This window comes from Diadema antillarum, unplaced genomic scaffold, assembly GCF_040938485.1.
Source record: "Diadema antillarum isolate AM-2024a unplaced genomic scaffold, OU_Dant_1.0 seq00000124_RagTag, whole genome shotgun sequence".
NCBI classification, from domain to species: domain Eukaryota; kingdom Metazoa; phylum Echinodermata; class Echinoidea; order Diadematoida; family Diadematidae; genus Diadema; species Diadema antillarum.
This window is the reverse complement of record NW_027271204.1, coordinates 481,819-509,512: the sequence shown is the minus strand read 5'-3', so window position 1 is coordinate 509,512 and position 27,694 is coordinate 481,819. Positions and strand designations below refer to the sequence as shown.

Here is a 27,694-nt window from a genome sequence, read left to right as displayed (position 1 = left end):
AGGAGTGACGGGGCTTTGTTTGCTCCAAGAGCAGTATCATCTTACTCTTTTTGTGCCAACAAATCCCGTTATGTATGCTGTTGATCGGGAAAAAAAGGAAAGCTTATCGACAGCATCGTCTCGAAAATTGTATGTGTCATTTTTTTTTTAAGTGGTGTTTATCGCACTTGAATCAGAAGCTAAAAAAAACAACAACTGTGAAAGTACTAACCGATAGTGATGTGAATATATGGAAACCAAAAAATGTACCTTTCAAAAGTATACAATCATGTACAACGATTGCTGAAAGGGCGGAAGAAACTTTTACGAAAAGCTTATTCTTGAACAAAATGAAGAGATTAATGCGTAATTTAAGCACTGTGCAAACTTCGTCGAGGACTTTGACATTCAATCACGGTGCTTCTCCGAGTCGCTCCCACCTCAAACATGCCAAACAGCGCCGTCTGTAGTTCGGGACTGTCATTGATAAAGACGGCTGGTGAGCAAAATGGCGGCTCCTAGGCCTCCGTCTCCCCACTTTGCTTCGAGTCGCTGTCGGGAACCTGGCCTGGGATCCGCGGCAACCGCTTGACCTCGTGCTCGGGACCCTTCACGATCTCGCCCACGGGCTGCAGGCTTGCGACACTGTTCGTGGCCGACGAGTTTTCCACGGTGGCCGTCGATCCTTCTCTTGAACTGGCGTCCAAGGCAACCCTTTTCTTCCGCTTCGGTCGCCATTGGCACACGGCGCTATCGTTGACCTCGCCGTAGTCGTTTCGTGCGATCAACCAATAGGTGGTCATTAGGCCTTTTCCCTTCGATGAGGAAGAGAGAGAGAGAGAGAGAGAGAGAGAGAGAGAGAGAGAGAGAGGGAGAGTTGGAGAAAATGGATTATATATTAGTGAGAGAAACAAACAGAGCTGTTCAGGGAGAATGAGAAAGAGCATTATAGAAAGAGGCTGAATTTAAGAATACTTTGTTATTTTGTTAAAGTCGAGTTGAATATATAAAGGGACATTTCATTTAAAAGCGCGATTCCACACACAGAGAAACACACAAACACATAAACAGTCTAGATAGACTGTATATGTTGTTTTGCATAAACTGCATTTGATTCATTTCTTTCGTGATTATTTGTTTTGTTTTGTTTGTATATTCGTTAACTAAACTGTACATTCTTTTTTGTCTATTTTTCCTCTCATGAGCCGTCCAGAATTTTAATACAAGCCGAGCGTTTTATTGTTTTCCTCCATTTATAAACTTGTACTATAGCTTGTCATTACATTTTATCGTTCATGAAAGAATATTGTATTTCCTTTGATGTTTTTGTTATTCTACATATATGTTGTAATATGCCTGCATAAAGATGCATTTTGTTTTCGGTGGAAATGAAATCTATTCAGTCAATTGAATTTAAAACACCACACTCAAAATGGTGTTGATACATACAATAAGATCAGACTAAGGGCATGGTCGACTTGCGATCAAAATATGGGAGAAGGAAAAATGTTTTGAAATTCCTCATCTTATTGATTTAAAGAAACAGTGGTACTGATAGTAGCTACATTTGCATATTACATGAGATATATTGATTCCAGTCTCATAACAATTTCACCAGTTTTACCAGATTTATTTTTAGTGCCATCAGGAGTAAACATTGAACACTTCCAATCAAATTGTTGATTTGTTGCTTGATTAAGCAGTTCTGAATTTTAAGAAAAAGGGAGTACGAGTAAGAGTGGTGTTGGGATATATACAGATACCAAAAACCGCGATTTCTGTAATAATTCTGCGCACAAACTCTAGCGAGAGTTGTGATTAAATGTTGACGTTATCAGTTCAGCCAATTTGCATATTAAGCTCGTTGAGACTTGTATCACAAACAAACAAACAAACAAAAACACTTGAATAACTGTCATTTTAAAGAAAGTTCCAGCATTTGGATTTTCTAATTTTTCTTTATTGATTGAAAAAACCCAACAATTTTATCTTCGTGTGGAATTGCACAATGGGTCTGATTGACTTTTGTCATCATCTGAAAAAAAAAAGGTTATACATGTATTTAACGAAGGAGACAGGTGTTAGTTGCACACGTTACTTTGGAGGGGTGGACAGGAGAAGATTCTAGCCATCTCCAAGTTGAGCAGAAGGATTAAAGTCAAAGAAATAAACTTAAGATGATTGACTAAAATTAGAAAAAAAAAGGCGGAGAGTTTATTGATCTTTTTCCCCTTAACAATGGCTAATGGTTTTATCTATTTCGGGCCTATATAATTTAATTTCGGACAAAATCACTGATGATAGATGACAACAATACGATGCAAAAATTGTTGAGAACATGCAATCGTTTTGTCTTACGGTTGCAACTGATTAACTAATTGCCCTACAAAGACGCTTTACGTCGATGTAGGGCAATTGGTTAATCAGTTGCAATAAAAACAACTCGATGGAAGAGATGTATATAGTTTGAATATCTAATCGGTTTGTACAAAATTGCGCTCATTTGAGAATTAATCTTGTTGTCCATTGGTGCGTTTCCCCCAAATACAATAAGAATCATTCTTCGCATCATATGACTGTGGTCTTATCATAACCTCACAAAGATGATTTTGAGGTCGATAAAGGTAGCGATTGATTAATTAAAAAAAATGTTCTATTGCAACTGATTGACAATCAGTTGCAATGAAGACATCTCGTCGGAAGAATTTAATGAATTTGAAAAATTTCGCAGTACCCGCTGCATGTTATAAGAACTAGAACCAACACTTGCTGTCGAGCGAAAGCTTGGTGGTCTAGTGGAGATGACGCCTTTCCGGTGATCAGGAGGTCGTAGGTTCGAATCCCGCTTGAGAATGTACACCCATGACTTTTTTTATCTGGCTACTACTAAAACACTGATCAATTCAGTGCCTATTTACATCGATGTAGGGCAATTTGTCAATTAGTTGCGATGAAAACCTCTCGACGGGAGAATTTCATGAATTAAAAGAAAACATTCTAATCAGGTATTAGTATTCAGACCAATTGGAAAATATTGCGGTTTAATGACAACATCTCTTCTTCCGAATCGCTTGAACTTGGAAAAACATGGAACTGTAAATATCTATTTCTTTTATGCAATGATTATTCATATAAGATGAACATTCGAGTAGATTAAAAGTGTTTTTACTTGTCATTCTTAATTCAATGACATTTGTATTATTTTGTTCATCTGGTATCACTTTTCCACTTAAAAGTCGATGTGAAAATGATACGGTTTGTGAATTTCTCTTTAAAAGTAGGGTAGACGTGTGGGCGCTAGACTGATCGGAAAGAATTGCTTCAATGTCTCGACTTTTCTCCGAGGGCAAATAGCGAAAGAGGATGGCATTCTGAAGCAGTCAACTTAGCAAAGACCAATTAATCGATCATCATCAAAGTTTCAAGAACACAGCAATGGAGCGAAGGCAATTAGCGGTTTAGTTACGAGTGAACGTGCTTGCTATGTGAAACAACAACAACAACAACAAAAATATAAAGAGAATATGATGCACCCCACGGACTATCTATCGATGAGGAAAACCTCGTGTGATATGCAGAGTTTGTCATGATAAATTCATGCTATAGACATTAACAACGAGGTGAATTTTGTAAAATACGAGGAATTTTTTCGTCTCAAATTTGTCTTCTCCTTCTTCTTCTTCTTCTTTTAAAGTTAACTCGCAGCTGGCAAGCTGGCAATGGGGATTCAGTGTGCTGTTCATTCAAGTGTCAGAAGCGGTTCTACCGGACTTGACAAGCCTTGTGGCTAAAATATCTTTTTTCTCACGAGGAGAATAAGACCATGCTTAGTGCAAAGGGAAAGAAAAGGACGTCTATTTCTAAATTGCAGCCAAGCTGAAATAGTATCTCTTGCGACATCAACCAGGATGAACAAATGGCACGTATCAACCACGTAACTTTTTTTTTGTGCCGCGGCTCTATTAAGCCATACGATTGAGTTTACTGCGCTTGTTCTCATTCTCCTTTCATATGGAAAACATTGCGTTTTACCATGTATTCATTAACTATTCATGTATCGTTTATTTATTGATCTGTCTGTTTCTTTATGATTTGGAGTCGAACAACCAACAATGGAAGTCTTTAAACATTATGAAGGAGTCGGTAAGCGTTGAAATAATAACACACGTAGTAAATAACTTTTTCGTATTCCAGAGTAAACTCGTTGCCGGCTGCAAAAGTCGTAGAAAATCCAAACTCCACAAATTGTTATATTTCGGGGAGGGGGGGGGGGGGTGGCTTGAAAGTTCAAATGCTATTGAGGGTGCACTGGTATACTCTCACTATCCCTGTACAAAATATCTAGATACCCATGTTAACATAGTAAGGTCTACAAACATCATTGAGGACATTATCAGATTCGTGTATTTGGAAAATTGGCATACTCATTAAGCACGCTTCAACATGAGGTAGTTGATAGTGTAGATTATGCACTTACAAAAAACTGCATCAATGATTAAAACAGTAGTGTTAATAGTGGTATAATAGGAAGTATAACGGATGTATGGATAATCATTCAACTGAGGTTTTGCTGCCCAAGGAAGCACTGAAAATTGAAATGCAACATAATACACTGATTTATCCGACCTGAAGTATGATACGTGCTTTTCGCACTATCCAAAAGGATGGCCAATCATATTGTAGCACATTCATGTTTGCAAACAATCACGTGAGCGTGTTTATAGCTACATAGACAGATATATGGACAAACATGCAGAGAGACATACAGACAGAAAGATATCTATCATATCTATATCTATAGCTAGAATCATATCTATCTACACACGCACACACAGACATTACAATAGGTACAAGTATATATATAATTCTGTGGTATTTCTTATATATATATACGTATATATTCTTATATATATATACGTATATATAATATATATATATGTATATATCTCATAATCTCTCTTTCTCTCTACATATAATATTATATAATATACATATATATTATATGATGAAAAATATAGAGAGATAAAGACAAGAGGAGAGGGAGAGATAGACGTGGAGGGAGAGAAATATATGCGCATAATTTCACCTTGAACTACTTACTCCATGAAGCGTGCCTATTAAGTAGTTCACCTCATTGCAAAAGACTTAGCGTTTTCGATGGGGGAAGTCGGCGAATGGTTGTTATCTCACGATTCAGATTGCCTTCGTTTTTCGGCATACTAACCTTGATTTGGACCTCCCCGCGCTTCTCCAATACGTAGGTCTCATCCGACGAGAGGGCCTGGTAAGTGGTCTCACTTATGTGAATCTTATTGGCTGTAAGCCGATTATGATGGGGGCGGGGGGGGGGGGTAGAGAGGGAGAGAGTGTGAGAAAGAGAGAGAACTCAGAATGAGAGACCTTTTGAGATTAAAGGGACATTCCAGAAGATTTTTGATTATTTCACATCGTGTACTACATAAATTAACAACTCCATGTATACATTTGTGGAATTAATTGTGGTTCTTGAGCAGAAAAGCAATGCTTTGAAAAACCTGAAATAAATTACACTGAACAAGGATGATGACATAGGAGGCTCACATATTTCAGAAATGTAGTAGTGTTATTCCATGACAATACAATGCTTGCTTGAGAGTTCACCTGTGTATAATCTATCCATGCCTTCTTCTTTTGCGCTGCTTCCTTGAGCTCCAACTCATGCATTCCCATAGTGACCCTGCCATATCATCATCCTTGTCCATTGCAATTTGTTATAAATATCGAATATATTCTTATTCTTCATCCCAATTATCATAAATTCTGAAACTCTGTCCTTAGTATAACTAATTCGTTGTTGCTCAAATGTAAAAATATGAAAATCATCCGGAGGTCTCCTTTAAACCATCTCCAGGTCCTTAACTAATGTGAGCTATTACAACCCTAGGCGCACTATCATACACGAGACGTGAACAAAAAAAAAAGTATGCCAGAGATGAAACAGTTCTTATCTAGTAAATGTAGAATCTATCCCTACATTTTTCTCATTCACTCTTTTAATTCTTCCACCTCCCCTTCTCTTTATATATATATATATATATATATATATATATATATATATATATATATATATATATAATTGTAGCAATGTAGTCATGTATGAATGCACATCAAACATAAAATGATAATGAATACTAATTATTGGTTTCTTCATATGCGATCCATCTTTTAATGTCAATGAGTAAATCTATAGCACCTGACACATTCTTGTTCCATTTTTTTTTCTCCCTATCAGAGGACAAACACTAGAGGAGGAGAAAGATTGTGTGCACGTTTTGTGGCCATGACGCGTATTTTAAGCTGCAAACTCACGAACTTTACTCGATTTCACCTTTGCGATTTGATATCGGAGCTTGGCCTATCGATGATATCGATACTTGACTTCGACCATTACTGAGCATTTGCTATTAACGACTGGCTACTTACGGAGTCCATTGGATTCCATCCTGGACGCAGTGTTCACCGTATCGCCAAAGAGACAGTATCGCGGCATCTTTATACCAACCACGCCTGCTACACACGGGCCTGCATCAGAGAAGCAAACATACATCACATATTGTTATCCATACAGCGGATTTTTAGAGCCCAAATACAAGTGTTATTTTGTCGACGCACCTCATAACCTCCGACCCACTTAGAAAGTTGTTGAACTCGACCAATATTTTTTGCCGAGGCGAACAATATTTAAGATATTGGACGGCAAGAGAGGGATTCCCCCAACTGCACCGTGATTGGTTGAGATATACGAGATGATCCGAAATATGACGTAAAAACGTCCGTGATTGGTCAATCACGAAATAACTTAAATATCGGGTTTTTTTCTAAAATTCTGTGTTTATATTGTGTTACTAGACTTGTTCCAAGAACAGAAGATTTGTTTTGGCCTACTTCGACGTTGATCTAACTTTCCTTTGGAATGTACATCAAAATACATAGATCACTGTTTTATCTGGGAATGAAGTGGATTAACTTGCACTGAAGAGTGTACCATACCTCATGTCACGATCAAGTACAGTAGGAGACCAAAGGGTAAGTGATAATATTCTTTGCTAAAATCCTCTGTAGGATAATAATGATAATATTGGGTGTCCTATTTTCGGTCAATACAAGGAAATATTGCACTCGCTAAGCAAAATATTGGACTCATCTTCGACTCGTTCAATTTGTGCATAGCTCGTCCAATATTTCCTTGTATGAACCTCAATGGCATCCAATATTATATAATTATTACCTAGTTCTCTCTATGATCCATTTAAACTTATCGTAAAGACACAACGGCCCAGCTAATTTCGATCCAGATAAAATGCTGCATCGTTACCACCATGACGCCTTCATCATTTCATACCTTCTTTTTATTGCTCGCAGTTTTGTTCATTTCATTTTTTTAATTTCCTTTCATTAAGTTTCATTACCAACAAACAAATTCATTCAATCGTAAACACAGCGTAATTGTATGAACACACAACATTCCAAATGATTATTCACATCAGGCCGTGAATTGTTATGCAATAAGCATCCGATCATAGTCATGAAGTATTAATTAACGTTGTATGAGGTAATGGGTAGATTTAGTGAAAAATGGAAGGGATTGCTAAAAAGTGCATATTGTTCATTGCAGTCCCGAATAAAAAATGACACAAAATGTATTAAAGCGTCTCTTTCTGCTCATAAAAACAAGTGAGAAGAACGTTTGTGGGAAATGTTTTCCCCCGAATTTGTCAGCTTGTGCTTATCTGTACATTGAAATGTACTTCTGCATCATTACGTGACAACATACTCTTAACCCGCTGAGGACGAGTCCCGAGTATACAGGCCATGCATGTGTCTATGGGAAGGGCGTGTTGTAAGAAAATCAGCACGTACTCAACGGGTTAATTCACGTCTTTCCGTTCACGCTTTATCTCTCCTGTAGTGACAGAAGTGGACACATCGTTAGGGATTATATTTGTGTTAGACCTTAACGGTGTATATAGCAGAAGGGTCTCGACTTCGACCAAGCAGAACAGCTGCAGAAAGAGCTAATGTTTTTCAAATTGATAATGATATCAGAGCAACTATTATCATCAATACGAAACTTGTGATATCGACATTTATAACTATTATCAATGGATAGATAGACCTCTGACTGAGAAAAAGAGAGAGAGAAAGGGAGAGAAATGGAAACAGAAAGGTAAAAAAACAAAGAGACTTCTGATGCTTTAAAGGGGATGGCTAGTAACTGATCAGTGGGAATCAGTTGGAATGTTGGGGGATGATTGTTAGAATCCTTATGGGATTCATTTAAAGAGTACATTATACATCTATTGTTGTGTGAAATCATTTGCTTCGGAATGGTCTCATATTCAAGCAATGTGCAGTTTTAATGCCCCGTCACTGTTTAATACAGGCATGCTAACCTGGAAACATTAAACTGCACATTACTTGAATATGAGACCATTCTGAAGCAAATAATTTTCACACAACAATAAAGTGATGTACATTAATTTTTGTATAATGTACTCTTAAATAAATCCCACAAGGATTGGAACAATCATCCTTCAGCATTCCCCCGATTCCCACTGATCAGTTACTAGCCATCCCCTTTAACAACAACTTGAACCAAGATGCTAGAAAGAGGACTATGGAAAATGAGAATGAAAGATAACTGCAACATTTCTTCTTTTTTTCACTTAACAGGACGTCAGACTCGCTTCTTTTCCAAAGCAGATATTACAAAGACTCTGGAGCTATACAACGATGGGGAAAGCATACAGAGTTTGCCAAGCTCTCGAGCAAGTTAAAATTTCTCGTTTGCGAATTTGCGAATTTGCGAATTCCTATGCCATTACATATTAGACACGTGCGCACACGTTCTCGCACACACACGCACACACACAAACGCACACACGCACACATACATACTCACACACCCACATACAATAATATTACATTATTTTTTTTTGGCCGAACAGTACCCAAACATCGCATCCAGATGATTATAATTCATACAGAGCGGTATACCAGATCACTAATTTTCATATCTTGTCCCCGTGGGACACGTACATCGCTCAAATTTTCTTCTGTTAATAATGTTAATTGGGTTGATGAGCACTGTGACGCGAACAGCACACAATGTATTGCTGTAAAAAAAAAAATGAAATTTACCATACGTCTCCAAGATATGGACACGCTTTTCTTCAGCAGCTACAAAAAAGAAAGAAAGAAAAACTTTGTACGAGCGGGAACTGATAATCGGGAAGTTGGTGTCTAATTGGGAAAAGTTGCATTAATACGTTTTCACTCTCTCGGCTGAAATGCCTGACCACACTTTTTATTTGATTAGCGACATAATTTTGATCCTTTACTAAGACATAAGGCCGCCTTTTCTCCCTTACCTTTTCCCTGACGGTCTTGATGTCATTAAAGCTACAAATCAGTCATCTGAACCACGAAAAGATGAGAAATGCAGCACACTCTTGCTCTCTGGCAGTATTTTGCACAGTGGAATCACGTCCATACCTAATTCTACCTCTTTGTTTTCGTTCTTTTGTGGATTTTTATTGTATTTGGGTGGGCATTTTTTTTCTGTAAATTAATTCCTTTATCAAGTTTCCAACAAATCCAATTAGTCACATATATCTACAGATTAAAAAAGAAATATAAGAAAAACTGACAACCCTTTGTATCGCTTGTCTGTTGTCGCAAGGACTTCATATTCCAGTTGAAATAATCTGTGTGAAATCTACAGAAAAGAAAATATTCGTTGGGGTACCGATAAGTCCCCATGAAAGAGGTTGACACAAACATACAGGCATACACACTTCACGCAGGTAAGTACACCTGGACTAGCCGTTCAGACATCAGCTCACATGAGAGAATTTTGTAATAAAAAAAATACAAAAAATGAACATAAAAACACCCAAAGAATACAAAATACAAAATCAAAGGCAAAAAACAACAGAACAAATTAAAAGAAAAAAAAACACGACAAAAACGTCGTGAAGATAGCAATGAGTATAGAATAATATGTGTACTAGTTAGCAGCTAGAAAACTAGGAAAGTGAGAAATGACCAAATGGACTGGCTAGCTTTTGTTTGAATGTGTACATTTCGGGAGTTTATCGTAATTTATTTACTGATTTAATCACAGGTGAAAATGTTTAGCGATATGCGTACTTTAGTTGCCAGTAAGGTACATGTTCATCTTTCTTTGTCTCGTTGAATACTTATATATTTCTTCAATAAAGATTCTGCATCATCAGACAGTTCAAATGTATGTGTATTTATAATTTGCATCAAGGCTCCTAAATTCATTAAGATCAACTCTTGATTGTCGTGCATTAGGCTTTAGTTGTCTGGTGTGAATACGTCATCCAACAAGGAATGGTGAAGGAATCCATAACTAATACTTGAACAGTCGAAAGAAAAAAAAAGGATTGTGAAGAGACTTAGGCCTATATACTTTACTATTCTCGAGAAAGAGCAAGGGCCTCGGAACACTTTTTTTTTAAGGTGGGGGAGGTGGGGGGGGGGAGAATACGGGTCATTGGTTTCCACTGCCCCCCCCCCCCCCATCCCCGCCTCCGCGCTTGGACAGGGAATGTAAAGAACGAAACCTTCGAAAAAAGTGGGTTTGGTGATATAATAGTGTTTCGATTTTTTGATGTATTTTTTTTTCTCAATATATTGGAGAGGAGGGGGAGGGGCTGCAATCCCAAGTCCCCCTCCCCCTCCAAAAAAAAAAAAAAAAAATAGCTCTTTTGTTGCGAACAATGCGAGCCAGAGATTCCTGCCCAGAATATTAACAGTTCACCTATGACGCAAGAAAGGAAAAAGAAAACACTGCGAGTAAGAAAGAAGTCACAATAACAAGCTAACGACTTGCAGCGCTATTACGTGTCTAATGCCTAACGCTGTTTCAGCAAAGAATAATCCTAATGACCGTAAATAGATATGTCCTTCGGAAAACTATGTAGCGAATAAATATTTTGCTTAGTTACCACATGCAAATGATTTTTCTAGGTTTTGTAATGTGTTTTTTCTTTTACTATTAATTTATTAATCAGAAGTGGTGGGCATGATGCATACAAAAAGAAAAAAACAACAAGGAAGGCAGGTCATATTTTGCAGCAATCTCGTACAAACAACATGCAGTAATGAGATAAAGTGTTGTCGAATCGTGTACTTATTTGAAGGCACCTTGAGCAATATGTTGAGATTAATGTATTAGCGTAGACTTTGACTCAGAGTCGTAATGATACGTGGAAAATCAAGGTTGATATTATTAATCTGGATCAGTCTGTCAAGCTGTAGGTTCCCAAACAATGACTACAGACGTGTCGCGCTCTGTCACTCTCTTTACTTGCTCTCTCTCTCTCTCTCTCTCTTTCTTCTTCTTCTTCTTCTTTTCATTTGTTTGTCTCTGTTATGTAAACCTTAACATCCACGCATGCGTGAATCTCGGAATATATAAGAATATATAAGAATATAAGAATATAAGAATATAAGAATATAAGAATATATAAGAATATAAGAATATACAAGAACTATGCACTCGGGAATTCAACAAAAATGAATAAGTGAATAAACGCCTGATTTGAATAGTACTTTTCATAAACAAAAAAAACCCCGACAAAACAGAGTGATCATAATTACACTGGCATGAAAAGAAGTAATCTTTGCTCATTTACCAACATCAGTGTTTTCTCGCGTAATACCATATGCCTGTACGGTCATTATGTTTGTTTGTTTTATTTGTTTGTTTGTTTGTTTATTTGTTTGTTTCATTTCTTCCATTTAGTCCAACTGGATGTAAGGCGGGACCACTTCACCGTGCTCTTTGCGATGAATGAATGAAGCGTCATTGTGTTTGAAAACGAATCTACCTCAGCCATCACAACCTAATTGCAGTCGGAAGGTACCGGAATTTTGACACCTTGCCCTTCCATATACACACAGTTGAGAAGTAAATTGATACTTCTTTCTTTCTTTCTTTTGATTTTTTTTTTGTTTTGTTTTGTCACAGACAAAACGTAACAGTACCAGAAGGCATGATATCGTAACGAAAAGGGAGACAACTTGAGATGTAGATTTGTGTAAATTGGGAGGATGCGCATCGATACATTCACTTGCCATGCGTCGGAAAGGGGAGTTGTCAATGAATGGCCGGTAGGAGGCGCATGCTGGCATTCACGACCAAATCATAAGGACATGCATGGTAGTGTCGAATGTCACATAGCTACTGCTAACATTTCTTTTCAATCGTGTGGTGATGAATTCTAAAACAACTGAACCAGAGATAAAATGAGAATGAAAAATGAGAATGATCATTATCTCCTCATAATATGTACATGACGTTTCCCTATCTCTCTCTCTCTTTCTCTCTCTCTTTCTACATAATACGTATATGTGTATATCATAAACATATACAAAACTAAATATATACAAGATATAACTTTCTTAAAGTATGTATCAAAAACTCATAAGCTCTTCAACCGCTGCCGCCTTGCCAGCAAACACACTCCTATAAGAGACATTATGCACGCATATTATGTATGTGTATAAGTATTTGTATGTGTGGTTATTACATCTTCATCTGTGATATATCTATATCTACCTATCTATGTAAGAATTATATTATGTATAATACACACATATATCTTCACAGCATTTTGTGTTTTTGATTTCTTGTTTCATTGCACTCAGTTTAGTGTAATGCCCGCATTGTTTTTCGTTCTTCCTTGCCCGCTACCACGAGAGCTGACCTTAATTAACCTCAATCAGCCGACCATCAGAGGATCGTCACCTTATTCCATTCTCGAACGACAAATGAGAATGATCGTTATCTCCTCTGTACATAACATCTCTTCGGCGCAATACAAAACAAAATGTGACTGTGTAGGTGTGTTAGTGTCTTGTAGTGTGAAATAGTGTGTGCGGTTGTGTGTGTGTGTGGGTGTCTGTGTGTGTGTCTTTTTTCTATCTGTCTGTCTGCGGTATAAGGGGCTTGTTTTTTGCGTGTTTTACGATTTCTCTTATGATTTTGTATTTGTTTACCTAGTCTGCTAGTGTCGGACTAGTGGGCCTTATTTGCCTAGTGTCGGACTTATGGACCTTCTTTGCCTAATTCCGGTCTCGTGAGTCTTGTCTGCCTATAGTGTCGGACACATGCAGCGCCTTTATTGCCTAGTGTCGCGCTCGTGGGTCGTATGACTGAATGTTACCCTCAGCTTCCGACCCTCAATTTCTCCCGTTGGCTATAGTCAGAATAGAACGATAGAACCTTACAGAGACCGTGTGAATTCATCCTGACATTCCTTTGACTTCTCTTGTCGACAATAATTGTACATTTTTCAGAGAGCCATTATCCGGCAATGAACCTCTGACTTGGAAGGTCATTGTGCATTCTTGCTGTTATGGTCTTGCTCAGTTCGGTCAGTCAGTGAAAATACAATAGTAAAAAGTGCATAGGATGTATAGTGTCAAATCAAAGATACGGAACAATGACGATGTTACCAGGAAGCTATTATTATCACCGCCCCTTCCTTCCCTTAATGTATTAGTTTAGTTATGGTTACAGTTCGATAACCCTGCCGGACTTTTTACATTTTGATAGGCTATTAGTTAAAGGTAGCAGAAACCGTTTCTAAGCCTTCTGCGTTCTAGCCAAATTTCGAATACTGAATGCTGAGGCACACTGGTCATGTCTGTGATTATTTTTGATATGACGCTGATAATGATACTAATGATCCTCATAATGAGACCAATAAAGACGATAATCATCGTTATCAGCGTAATTATTGATATCGGTACGTGACAGTATCATTTTCTCTAGTTGCAGTAGTTGTGTAACAAGGACGATACCGTTATTATCATAATGGAGATTGCAAAGGCAAAAATAGTGACGCGGGCTCAAAGACAATCCTGACACTGTCTGACACTAACACTGCTTATTTTTCTGATGCTGGTCTTAACTTCCGACGTAAAATTCTACTGAGACAATCATCACTTCTGATTGTACCTGCCAGGATCGAAATGCTGTTATTTTAAAGACGAATTATCTACAGATATTCTGAAGGCTTTTCGGTTGGTTTGTGACCTCCTCACCTCCTAAATTGGCACATGTGACGGAAATATTCAACTTTTGAATTCTTTTCCTGACTTTCATATCTCAGATGAGATTTTTTTTTTTTAACGATACCTCCACCATGATGCTTCGCTCTCTTCGTTGTTAAACAAAGTTGAGCGTAGTGTGAAATTAAACTTTAAAAGGGAAAGTTAGTTTCGTTTCTTTGAGTTTCCTTACCCGTATGAATACCTATCCTAACTTGGAGCTTCGTGGTCGGGGCATGCGGGACGGTGACCTGTTTGACGGCGCTGCGGAGGTCGATGGCCATGGTTGCGATCTCGGTGACGTGCTTGTCGCCGTTTTTCTCCGGACATCCGCTGGCCACCATGTAGGCGTCACCAATTGTCTCGACTTTGTACACGTCGTAGACATCGATGCGGCTGTCGAAGCACGAATAGAGGTCGTTCAGCATAGCCACCACCTGGCAAAAAACAAACAAACAAGAATGCTACACTGCATTGTGGGAAATCATTGCATTGGACCATAGCTGTGTCTCCTACTGCCACTAAGACTGACTCTGATGTCTATATATTTGTTTCCTTTTCCTTGTTTTTCTTTGATTCGATACTTATATAGACGTGGGAATGTATAAATGTTTGATTGATGAAATCCTATGCTTTTTTCCCAGGAAGACCTGTAGAAAAGTCTGATTTTGTTTTCGAAAATATCACATGTCAGGAATATGTCCTATCATGTTTGCTGCGGCATGTGACAAAAAGAGAAACCCTAACCAGCTTCTCTGATGCTCAGGGCGTTGAGATAAAGCTTCATAACGACTTTAGTATATTACGGCTGCTTCTCTACGACTTATAGTGTACCTGTATAGGTGTTATATGAGCCGAGATCCTCGTGAAGCCCACGATGTCGGAGAAGAAGATGGTGACGGCGTCGAAGCTCTCCGCGCACACCTGCTGACGAGCTCGAATCTGATTGGCAACCTTGCGCGGTAGGAGCTGGTAGAGCAGGCTCTCCGTCATCTTCTTCTCCTGCTTCAGCTCATTGGTCCTCTCCCTCAGGCGGTGGGCGTAGTCGTGGATCCAGCCCGTCATATTGCCCACCGCGTTGAGAACGAGTGGAAAGAAGCTGACGACGCACAGGGTAGCGACAATCTCGATGGCCAGTCGCACCCGAATCGAGTCCAACTTCGAGGCTGCAGCCTCTGACAATATCCTTAATGTGTCATCGCTGATGAGCTTGAGTTCGGTGAGGAGCTGAGTCATGGTGTTGAAATAAGTACTGAAGGTGCCATTTATTGGCGGAATGTTCGTTCTGCATGAGTTTCGAATTTCTTGTCTACTGCTATCCAAACTACCTGAAAAAATATCCGCTAGGAAAATACTCTCCGCGACCCTACTCTCGATAGCGTCGTCTACTTCAGCTGCGAAAGCTAAAAATGAATCACTGTTCGCTTGATACGAGGCTAATGCATCCCACGTGCTTTCCGGAATATTTTCAAAATAACCGAAGCACTGTGAGGCAAGAGTCATTTCGCCTGCCAGGAATCCCCTGGCTTTCATTAAGGCAGCGTATCCCAGTGGGGTGTGCTTCGTTGGACTCACAGCCTGAAGAGCCTTTATTAAGGTTTCATAGATATTAGATCCCAGTTCTGAGGGTACGTCGGACACTGAGAGTTCATTCCGATAACGCACAAGCGTGCCATGGATGTCCTCGGAAATATATAAACTTGACTCACTTGAGTTCGACAATTCGGCTTTTAGAGTCTCAAAGCAAGGATCCCTCAGAGCTAGATTGGTGTTGTTGTAATGCAAGGAAACCTGCTGGAATGCAAGTGTAGAAAGTCTTGTCGAAAACGAGACCAAAGTTGATGATGAAGGTGTAGGAGAAGATGTGGTTGTTTGATGTGCATAGTGTGTCGAGGCATCACGTGACACGTTCCCTTGATCAGGTGACGATGAAGTGTTTTGATGCATAGTTAAGTTTTGCTGCGATTCCACCAAAGATGTCGCAGGCGATGTGAAAGATCCATTTCTCTTCGCGCTGTGGATGACAGCCCTGAGATGGGCGTCCAGAGCGCCCTCTATGCTCAGGTAGTGAATAATGGGATCGATGCATTGCCAGTCGGACAGCGCCTTCCGAGTTTCCCTCCACGTGAACTCCTCGTTCGTGTAATGCTGCATGTCCACGGTGGCCACCACCAAAATGGCGACCAGCGAAACCGAGCACAGGAACCAGATGCGCACCGTCTGCAGGCGCTTCCCGCGCTCGGAAGCCAAGTTCTGCCGACAGGCGAAGAGCTGCGGGAGGCACCCATCCGGCTCCTCGAAGGCGAGAGTGAAGATGCTGTTCCTCCGGCTGTCGGAGACATTCGATCGCTTGGACTCCGGACGGAGCTGAACCTCCGGGTTATGCATCTTGCCCTCTTACCACTGAGTAACATTGTCTGCAGAAGTGTACCATTCCGTCAGCCATACGGCCATCCTGAAATCAGAGATAAACAGCAATCTCACATGATAAAACTAGCTATTGGTTTGGGTCGAAAACCTGGTTGGCTAGATACGTATGTTACCAACTAAGGCCGAGAGCTATCACATTCTAAAGGTACTGCATGACATTGTGAAGTTGTGTAACAATACATCGGGATATCTTGTTGAATGAATGATCACGACGGACAACTTTCGTTCGAAGAATGAGCGACTAAAGACCAACACTATGTATAAAGCCATTTCAAAAAGACAACTGTAAAGTAATCATCCTCAATGTGTTCATCTTTAAAGGTACTCGCTGTAGAACGCCCAAGAAGATTTTTGTTTTGGTAATAATGCTATGACTGTACAACAGGTACCGGAATATGCTGTGATTATTCAGTCAAAACTTCCCCCAAGGGTTACAATGCCCCAGACCATTCGCTGTCCCAGAACAACACAGAGCAGATCTGGGACATACATTTGACTTAGCGTACTATTTTAATTGACTGACGATATTGCTACATATGTTATCTTACACTGACAGGACTAAAGTCTAGCCATTAAATTTCATCACCAACCATCTGCAACACCATACTCTTTCATACCATTTCTCTTTGGCTGCAGTTACCGAGAGGTTTATGAGGGTACTTTTGCCAATCTTTGAGGCTATCCCAGTATTTTTGTTACGTAAAACATGTAATATCTGTTATCTTGAAATTCAAAGTGGAATAGTAAAGGTAGGCATGACAAATGCTCTGAAATAAGGAGATTACACAGTACCGTCTACTTTAATGTAGAGGATAAAACAAAAAGAAAGCAATATAAAAAAAGCCTCAGAAGGAAAGGATAACTGTGCGAGTATATCGGGCACTGTACGTCACGAATGAACGTTGTGCCAGAGTTTGAACAAACGCGAGAAAAGACTTTAAAAAATTGTATCAATTAATTACAGGATAATGGCTGTCTTCAGGTAAATGTGTGCAAGGCGCTTTTCACTACAGAAAGAAAGAAAATATGTGAATCGTTAAGAGAAATCCGTCGTAGCTCTTCTACACGGAATGTTGTAGGGAATATTTTTCACTCGCCATTGCAATTAAGCTATAAAAAGCTAGCTAAAAAAGAAGTTAAAGGGAAATTTTCATTCATTTATTCGTTTTCCATCTCCAACAAATCATGTAAATACGATTTTTTTTTTTTTTACAGAAGATAAGTGCATAACTATATTGACAAAGTATAAAAAGTGAAATTCATGAGTATGGCATTACTTACTGTCTTCAAGAAAGTGTACGAATGAGTGTATAATGATTAATTGGATTGACACTTAACATTTCGAAATGTGATTATGTATCCTAGAGAAATGTAAAAAACTATTCGTGGGACTGACACTTAAACGCTTAAAGCATGTAATATGTATACTGAAGAATGCATAATAATTTTGTTGTTGTTGTTGTTGGATTATTATCTGATAGTGCGGTCGATCACCAATTTTTTTTGTACTTAGCAATATGTTGTAAATTCTTGTTGACTGTAAGTATTTGTAAGTATATGTTTTTGCCTGTTATGTCTCCAGAATAGGACCATGGACTTGGTATAATAATTATGTATGTTAACGTTTTCTTTGCTTTGGTGCCAATAAAAACATGATTACAACAAATCCAGTGCTTCAAGGTAGATCTTTGAAAGGCAAGTATCTCTCGTCGGCGTATGAAAGTAATATTACTAATGCCTTTATAAACACGTGGGCTAAAGCAAGTGTACACAGAAAATACTCCTGATGCATCTGCAATGGCAACCTTAAGGCATTATGTATGTTGCCGTCTCCTATCTTTCGATCTCGAGCAAGACACGATATACGGCGTCAAGTGGATTGACTGCGATCACGCTACGCGCACACCATCAGCAGGCGAAATCTAAAGCGGAGCGTAAATCAGCTGGGAAGAAAATTGCATATGCAGACTATTTTGAGATTTCGGGAAAAGATACAACCGGGTGGATGTACACATCGATCATTGCTTGGAAATGAAAACGCTGTGGCATGCCGTGCATTTTTCTCGGCTAGCATGACAGAGAAGGCCCTGCTCAGTTTACATTCTAATCTCCTCGTCTATTTCATTTTCATTCCCTTGGCATTAATCTTTCACCTTGACCTACTTTCCTCCTTACGCATGCCTCATTTAGAGTTTCTATAATTTCCTGTAATTCGTGTTCTCAGAGAATTTCTTAAGGGAATTACCCAAGAGTACCGAACTGAAGGAAAACGCATGCAACCGCACTTTCGAAAAATATGACTATGTATCATTTGTCATCAACATCTTACTTTATACGTACTTGTGTAGTGAATGAGAGTGCTTCGATAAAAGCCCGACTAATATCCCCCGACGCGACTTTGATGAAACTCATTGGTCGCGCGCGTTTCGCGTTCGCCATTGGAGGCCTGTCAGTTCGGTGTAAACACGTTTCATCCAATAAGGCTCCGTCACACCTCCGCCGAGACCGCGCCGTGAAAGCCTATTTGTCGGATCTCGTCGCTCGCTGATTAGATTTCGAACGGGTAGAGGTGTCTCTCGCGCGGCGTGATGACTTTCGCGCCAATGAATTAGCCTCCGTGCGCGCCCCGCGAGCGAGCACCCTCGGGCGGTGCATGACGGGATTCGCCGGGAAAGGTGTCCACTCGCAATTTCCGCAATAACATCTTCATCTTTCTGAGAACACGAGCAGAAAGGCCGGAAGGTATGCGACAATCAAGAGGGGTATTAAAAAGGTTAAGCCTCTTACGAAAGAAAGAACGGACCATTAGAGTGCATTCCAACTTGGCGATGGTGCCTGTCAAAACGCCATAGCTTATTTGCTGGGCTAAATGAAATTAAAGGAAGACTTCTTCCTCTTTTGAATAACAACAACAAAAACAAAAAAGAAATTCTTCACTGTAAAGTTATCTTAACTAGAACGAAACACAAAATAATGTTCAAGTGTCGTGACGTTTCTTCCGAAAAATGTTGACCCAATTCGATTCACTGTGCTTATGTCAACAGTCAAGTAGGAATAGACAGCTATAGTTGTAGTTACAGGATGTTGAAAAATGAGAACATTTGGCAAGCAAAAATATCTCGCTATAATCATGCTTGTACGATTATTAACTCTTTATGTGCCATGGTGGGAACCCCCTGTGTGCCACATTATTTTCAGACAACAATGTTGTCATGCTCTGAGACAAGGTTCTGTTTTTTTTCCAGTTTATGTAACTTCTATAGATTTCTGTTGTGCATGGACAAATAGTGAGTGAAGTTGTGGAGAAAATGGCAAGTTTTGATTTGATGAATTATTGTATGACAAATCTATGACTGTTTTTCTTTCACATGACCAGTAGCTACGTTACTTTAAAGGCATGACTTTTGCACAGAAAATAGTGACAGAAACTTTCAATTTACACGCAAATCCAGTAGAGAACACCGCTTCATATTCAATCACCACATAAAATGTAAGCTATAGAAACGTTTTCATTGTCCCGCGGCATTTGGTGATTTATCGATCAGATTGGGCGGCTTTGTGCGTTTGAGCAGAATATGCGAAGTTGGCACGCCGTCGACGGAGTCAGACGTGCGAACATGGCACATAAAGAGTTAATGTTTCAAATTTCTATCGGCATTTTACATTCAATGTGATATATCATATAAGTATGCACCCAAAGGTACAATACAGATTATGTTATTGATATATTCATAATACTCCGTCAGATGATATGGAGTAGAAATGAATCCGTGAAGGAGAGCAGTAAGGAATAGTTTCTTTCTCCTGCTGTAACCATAGAACGACCAAAGCAAAATAAAAAAAAAATAGACTGATCATATTCTTACTCTTCACTGTTCGGTCACAGCTATACTTGTAAAATACTAGAATTGACCTTTTCATGACATTGCATCATTACAAAACACACGCGGGCTATTCTACCCGTAAGCCTTGTATGTATGAAATGTACACAATAGGTCAAGTGGTTTGACTTTTTCTATCTTGATCCAAGGCGAAGAGGTTTAGACTTAAGGCTACTAATTAACATTGGGAGCAGTGATTAAAAGTGTTCGAATTATCACATTTGATGCATATGTATAGTTCGGTTGTATTGCAAGACATCCTATCAGCTCCGCATAAAAAGTCCGCAATAAAGCCGCCATTACAGGAAGATATCAACATTATTTTGTCTCAATAAACCGTCATGGTGACGGTTTATTGTATAGAAGCGGATTTTAAAAGAAGCTATTATTCACAATTTGTATGTTTAATGATTTCTTCATGATTGTTCAAGATGGCTATTTTTATTCCCAACTCACATTTTATAACTATTTTTAAGCACTTAAGTTTTGTTGTTTGTTTGGGTTTTTTTCATCTGCAAATATATACAAATGTTAGCAATGGGCATTAAGTACAACTATTGCTTTTTTAGCAGTTTTGGTAAACTTGCTGCTTTCTGTCTCAAACTAGATTACATTTCATTTTACCCCGTTTGGCACTTAATGATGGGAAATTTTAATTGAACCCATAAAGTTCGAAATAGGTAGGCAGTCACAAAAGAACATTTTCGATCGATGTATAACAGGTGTAGGTTAATCTTATATTCCCTGTACAGTATAGTTTCTGAGAGACTTTAAAGGGATAGTACAGTTTTGGTGGAGATGAGAATTGGGTTTTTAACTTTTTGCGAGATACCAAGAAAACACTTACGTTATAGTACAAAACATACCATTTTAAGAGGAATTCAAAGTTTATTTGACGAAGATCGGGTTTGGAATGACTGAAACATCAAAAAACAAAGTAACACAAAGCGATCGTAATAAAATGTGGGTCCCACACTTTATTAGAATCGCTCTTTTTTGATATCTCAGCCATTTCAAAACCAATTTTCATCAAATAAACGTTGAATTCCTCATAGAATTACATGCTCTTTCACATTTTATAAGAGGTTTCTCATTATCTCACCAACAAATGTTAGAAACCTGAAATTAGGTCTCAACCATAACTGTACAATCCCTTTAAAATCCCCTCCCTTTTTCTTTCATCAAACACAGAGTGAATGGTGACTGGATTATTTACTATAACGATTGTATAATAACTTATTATCATGTGTATATTTGAGATCATTATCCTCGTTAAGCACCTGCGTATGATAATGGTCTCCTGTATTTCTAAAACACTTTTATTTCTTTAAATTTCTGTTTTGAACAGCAGGTACGTGAAATTTTATTTTCATCTAACGTTTAATGTGTAAAAGACGCCTACTCGTAATTAATTGTATTATTAATGAAAACCAGTGCTGTGAATTTTCACCAAACATTAAGCTGTTTCCATGGATTTTACTGTCCAAATATTACTCAATAACTTTGGTCAATTGGCTTCCTGTTACATTCTTGTACATACAAAAAAAAATGCAGCAATAAAATAAAATTAATCAATCAAAGCAATAGCGTTTGACGTTGTGCACTTGAATAGACGAATCCACCACTTCAAAATTCCTCTTTTCAAAATAGCATTGTACCTCCTACATGCATAAGTTTCTGTCATTTCTTTTTCTTTTGTATGTTAGGAAAATCAAGTTTTGGTGTGTTATGCAGCTAATCAATTTAATGCTCTCTTCTTTCAGGTTTTGATCAAACAAAGACCCTATCTGTCGACTTTTGTTGGCTTGTGAGTGATGCAAGGTCTCATTTCTTACTTTGTGACGAACAATGTTCAAGGTTCTTTTTCTTATCTTTGTTGCCCGCTGTATATCTGATTTTGTGCGACCGCAATTCTGGTCAGAATAACGAAAAAGAAATCCCCGTTGTCTCATTCATGTAGTCAGCAGACGGCGGATAGCGACAGCTAAGTATAAACGTATGTAGTTCCTCACTAGCATGCTGGCTGTACAATGATAAAAAAAAGGTCCGTCTCTGATTAATTTAATTCGCGCATGCCCAAGATCAATTGGAAGATATAATGTGGTTTCAGTCTTGTGAATGTGTGTCAGTGCAGAATATCGGAAGGTGTTTTTCTGCCCCTACGATCACTTAGGCGCCGTGTACAAAAGGAGCGTTGGAGAGAAATACTGTTGATTCCCGTACGGTTACTTTGAAGGCTTCTTTGAGCACAACAGCAGTAGCACCTTTGATGTTGACGCCTCGTAGTCAATATCAGACACGTTTTTCAAGACGGTTATTACAATCCTGACCTGCCACGTGCCTCGCCGAAAAAAAAAGCGAGGGAAAAAAAAACTGAGGAAAAGAGAAGTGAGCATATTGTGACGTGAACACACCTTAATTCACAGTTGTGTCACGAAACCGGGTCGTACGCACGGGTTGAAACTTGGGTGTGCAAAGAAATTTTCAAACACGGCCACGTTCGTCTCGGACAACGATCAAACCATGTTTTGATCAAAACTGCAAAGAAAATGAAAGTAAGATAATATTTGATCGCTTGTGAGATATTGCAGATTATTAGATAAAGGCAATGCCGAGAAAAAAGAAGACAAAGATGACTTTATATCGTCGAGTTAGATTTGGAAACCTTGATATGAATTTCAAGGAAAGATTTATCAAAATGTCGTGCTCCAAAAGAAACACGCAACTTTCGCAGTTTGCTTACAATCATGATAATGTTCACCCATCTGCCCATGTGTTGGTATGTTATAACTCTATTGGAAAAACAAGAAGTGTTCAGCAGGGCTAGATCATACTGGTCATAAACGATCATGCATCAAGTTAAAGTGTCGTACTGTTCTTTCATCAATTATTGTTAACAACATAGGGAATGTGTCATCTTATGCAAAATGCACGAACGCTACCCACTCTTTCAACACTACTTCACAGTATTTTCATTATACATTATTACACTGGCAAAAACGTACATAGACACACATAACGGCACACATGCACACACGTACACATTATACATTGTTTCCCACTACATGTATGTATATTAACGTACACGTTATCCCTATGCTCTAAAGTCTAGGTTTAAAATTGCGGTTCTCGCCTTATCAGCAATCTTCCTTACATAAATAGGCATGAACAAAAGTGTGTATACAGTTGCCAAAAGGATTAATGATTGACTCACCTAATTTGCGGCTAGAAGATTTTCTCTCCCTCCCTCCCTACCTCCCTCTCTCTCTACGTCAATTCTGATATTGAATGTTATATGTTTATATACCATTGTTTCCTTTAAACGAATACCCAATGAGACTTAATAATAATGTCCAATAATGTTCACTGGTATAGAGTGCATGGTTCTCGCCATGACTAGATGTGTGTACACCTAAAAACTTCTGCGTGGGGAGAGAAGGGGAAGAACAAAGGTTAGAAATATGATAGAAAATGAGAAATAGTGAAAGGACGGAGAAAGAACAGATGTTAGAGGTGGAAGAAACTTGAAGGAAAGGAGAAGAGAAAGTCCTGAAGGAGACGTTCCTTAATGTTCTTGAAATATAATCCTTAAAAGAATTGTTGATAAACCTGATGAGGTCTAGTTAGAGGAAAGGGAGAGTAGATCATAGGTGGTGAAAAGTGTGGAGAAGAGAAGATAGAAGAGATATCAGTACATAGTTAAAGGGTGTGTACAGTCCTGGTTGAGGTGAGGATTTAGCTTTTAACGTTTTGCAAGATATTCAGAAACCACTCTATGAGATGTCAAAGAGCATCCAATTCTAAGGGGGTATCAAAACTTTATTTGATGAAAATCGGTTTTGAAATGGCTGAGATATCCAAAAACAAGGTGACTCAAAGAGATCCTAATAAAAGGCGTGGCCTGTCGCCTTTTATTATAATCACTTTTTTGGATATATCAGCCATTTGAAAACCACTCTTCATTGAATAAACGTTGAATCCTTCTCAAAATTACATGCTCTTTCGTATTTCATAGGAGGTTTCTCATTATCTCACTTAGAAATGTTCAAAACATGAATCCCCACTTCAACCAGCTATACTGTACAGTCCCTTTAAGAATAGGCGTTATTCTTTGGATAGTTGAGGATTCCTTGAAAACTTGTAGAAGACACGAAGCATATCTATAGACAGGGAAAGATAGAGGTCTCGATGTTTTCAGTTTCAATTCGTTTTTTGTTTTTTATTTCCTCACTTGTTCAAATGAAATTGAAAGGACAAAATCAACAGTTTTCACATCGAAATATGGGCAAGAATACTAAAACGAAAAAAAAAAAAGCATGTATGTGATGATTAATATGCACATATACTTCACCGTATCTAGTTCTAAAGCTATGTAGGTGGAGGAGACTGTTATCGATAAGCAATTAGCGGTTGACTTGGAAAACGGTCTCTGGGTCTTTTGAAAAAGTTGACTCCATCGCGTTTGTGTTTAAATGCTTAAAGGGACCGTACAGTTTTGGTTGAGACCTAATTTCAGGTTCCAAAATTTTTTTGGTGAATGAGAAACCTCTTATGAAATATGAAAGAGCATGTAATTCTATGAGGAATTCAACGTTTATTTGATAAAAAATTCGTTTTGAAATGGCTGAGATATCCTAAAAAGAGTGATTCTAATAAAGTGTGGGGCCCACACTTAATCACGATCGCTGTGTTTTACTTTGTTTTTGGATGTTTCAGTTATTCCAAACCCGATTTTCATCAAATAAACTTTGAATTCCTTTTAAAATGGTATGCTCTGTACTATATCATAAGTGTTTTCTTGGTATCTCGCATAAAGTTAAAAGCTCAATTTTTCATCTCCACCAATACTGTACCATCCCTTTAATATCCTGCATGTTGCATCTAGAAGTCAAAACCAATTCTCTTCAAACTATAGTTTTTTATGTAAACATTTTAACTGTTTGCGGTGGTAGTAGATGTATTCGAATATAAGAGGAGGACAAATTACATGTCATGGAAACGTTTCAGCAAGGAGAATTATGAAACATTAGAATTAAGATGTTATGCTTGACAACCTCATTACGGTAACAGTGTCGCAGATGATACGTCAAACGTGACAAAGTGATAAATAAATACATAAGACAGATATTTGTTGAAAATGCAAGGGACGTTGTTATTCCTGCTGTGGAATCAAATCTTGTGGTCAAAATGACCATGAATGATTCATTGAAATAATCACATTGCCTTAGGAATACTTGGCTAAAATTGGTAAAGCGTAACGATGGAGAATAAGGAGGGAAGAATGATTATATTCGCAACATTTTCCGCACCTTAGGATCCCGAGGGAACGTTGCAGTGCTTGTCACCTTATTGCAGAAGAAATTGACCGAGATGCATACTGTAATGTGGGACATATACACGGCACAGTCATTTCTCTTACAATTAATTGACCCATCATACCTATAAACTGGCAAGGTCACCACGGTGATGTAGCAAACGTGCGTGCCGACTTTGTGGCCAGGTAGGAATAGAGAAAGACAATTTTTGAGTCCATTATCTCTATTCCAAAATGAATGCTTATTAGATTTAACAAGCAGCCATCTGTACAGATGAAATTGAATTCATTGGACACTTACGTTATACCATTATTATAGGCACACGATAAAAACCTTTGACATGTTTGAAATGAACTGGTTTGTGGCTTGTGATCAATGGATAAAGTACCTCGGTATGTAGGGGGGAAAACTCTCTTTCAAACTAATACAGTCTTTTGTTCTCTATCTTCTTCTTTTTTTTTCTTGGTTGCTTTCTGTCCAATAGATACTTGTAAGTGCACCTAACTACGCTCTACTATGAGATGAAAATGATACAGCAAAGATAAAGAGTAGGGCTAGTAGAGTAAATGTCAAAGTAAAACGTAAAAGCTTGTTCGCAAAAACCGATAAGTCCAAAATTGTCAAATGGAGATATTTGCGATTAAAGGTCAAGAAAAATAAAGAGAATAATAATTTTTTTGCTTCTTTTCACAATAACTTCAGAAATGTACCTTTACATGTAGTGACCAATATATCATTTAAAAGGTATTATTTTGTACTTTATGACAGATACCGTACTTCAAAATCTTCAAAAATGGACTTATCGGTTTTTGCAAACTCTTTACATACATCTATACACACAGTCAGGCTCTCTCTCCCTCTCTCTCTCTCTCTCTCTCTCTTTAGATATGTCAGCTAACGGGGGGAAATGTGAGTTAACTTCATAATTTTGCTAATTTTCTGATAATATTATGGGAAAATCAGTAGCAATTATATATGTATAATACCGGCGAAGGAAGCCAGGTAACATTGGAACTCCCTGCTGTACACGCGATTTCCTCGTTATCTACTGCTGCTTCGCGTTTGTTCTGTGTTTGATTTGTTTGTATCTTTTCTAAATAGTTTGCTTTAGCCTTGATTTTAAACAAAATGTTAGAATACATGGGCGATAGCTCGTGGCACAGAAACCATGCTCCCTTATATCATATTGTCTGCTATGTCTATTCAAGAGAATAAATAATGTTTGCGTAACGTTCAAGGTAAATGAACACTCGGTCCAGGAGCACGATGCAATCAGGAAGATAATGACTTCCTGATCGCTACATTCGATACTCTGTTCTTGCTCCTGTTGTTTCCTTCTTTCTTTCTTTCTTTCTTACCTCTGCTCTCCTTCTTAACTATCTCTACATCAAGACAGGGGGGTTTCGATACCGCACGCACCCTTAAAATCTAATTTGGAGCCGCAAGGGAATGGCGACTCATTACCATTTCAGATGAACGGTCACTAAGGTTACGAAGGCCTCACGTTTGCGTCTCAAAACAGTTTTGGTCTGTTGTTGTTTTTTTTTCGGTTCCGCGCATTTTCTCCCTTGCATATCTGACACACTCTAAAAAAAAAAATAAAATGAAATAGATAAATAAACGGTAAATCCATCATTTTAGATGCTATTTTTTAAACGTTTTGTAAATGTTGAAAATAACACTAAAAATTCTCAGTTTTATTTACCATTTCATTTTTAGCTAAACATGTGAAATGGTAACTCCAACATTTGAAATGTTGTCACTATTTGAACCCTTTTAAATGTTAAAAAATAAAACTCCCAACGTTCCATTTACCATTACATTTTTTAGCTAATAAACATATTACTGGTAACTTTAACATTTTAAAAGTTGTCACTCCTCGACCTTTCAGGAATATCAAAAATAACATTTCGTATGTTCGATTTATCATTCTTTGAATGACAATTTCATTTCTTATACTGT

General features: G+C 38.3%; 1 protein-coding gene across 1 annotated transcript; it reads right to left on the bottom strand.

The window, feature by feature from the left end:
- Positions 1-497: 497 nt before the first annotated feature.
- On the bottom strand, positions 498-16,555 carry LOC139727271 (uncharacterized). Its single transcript, XM_071638227.1, has 5 exons — positions 14,941-16,555; positions 14,300-14,543; positions 6,442-6,540; positions 5,204-5,295; positions 498-794 (listed from the first exon to the last, which is right to left on the bottom strand). Exons 1-5 carry the CDS (start codon positions 16,492-16,494, stop codon positions 498-500), a joined length of 2,286 nt encoding a protein of 761 aa, XP_071494328.1. The 5' UTR covers positions 16,495-16,555.
- Between the last annotated feature and the right edge of the window lie 11,139 nt (positions 16,556-27,694).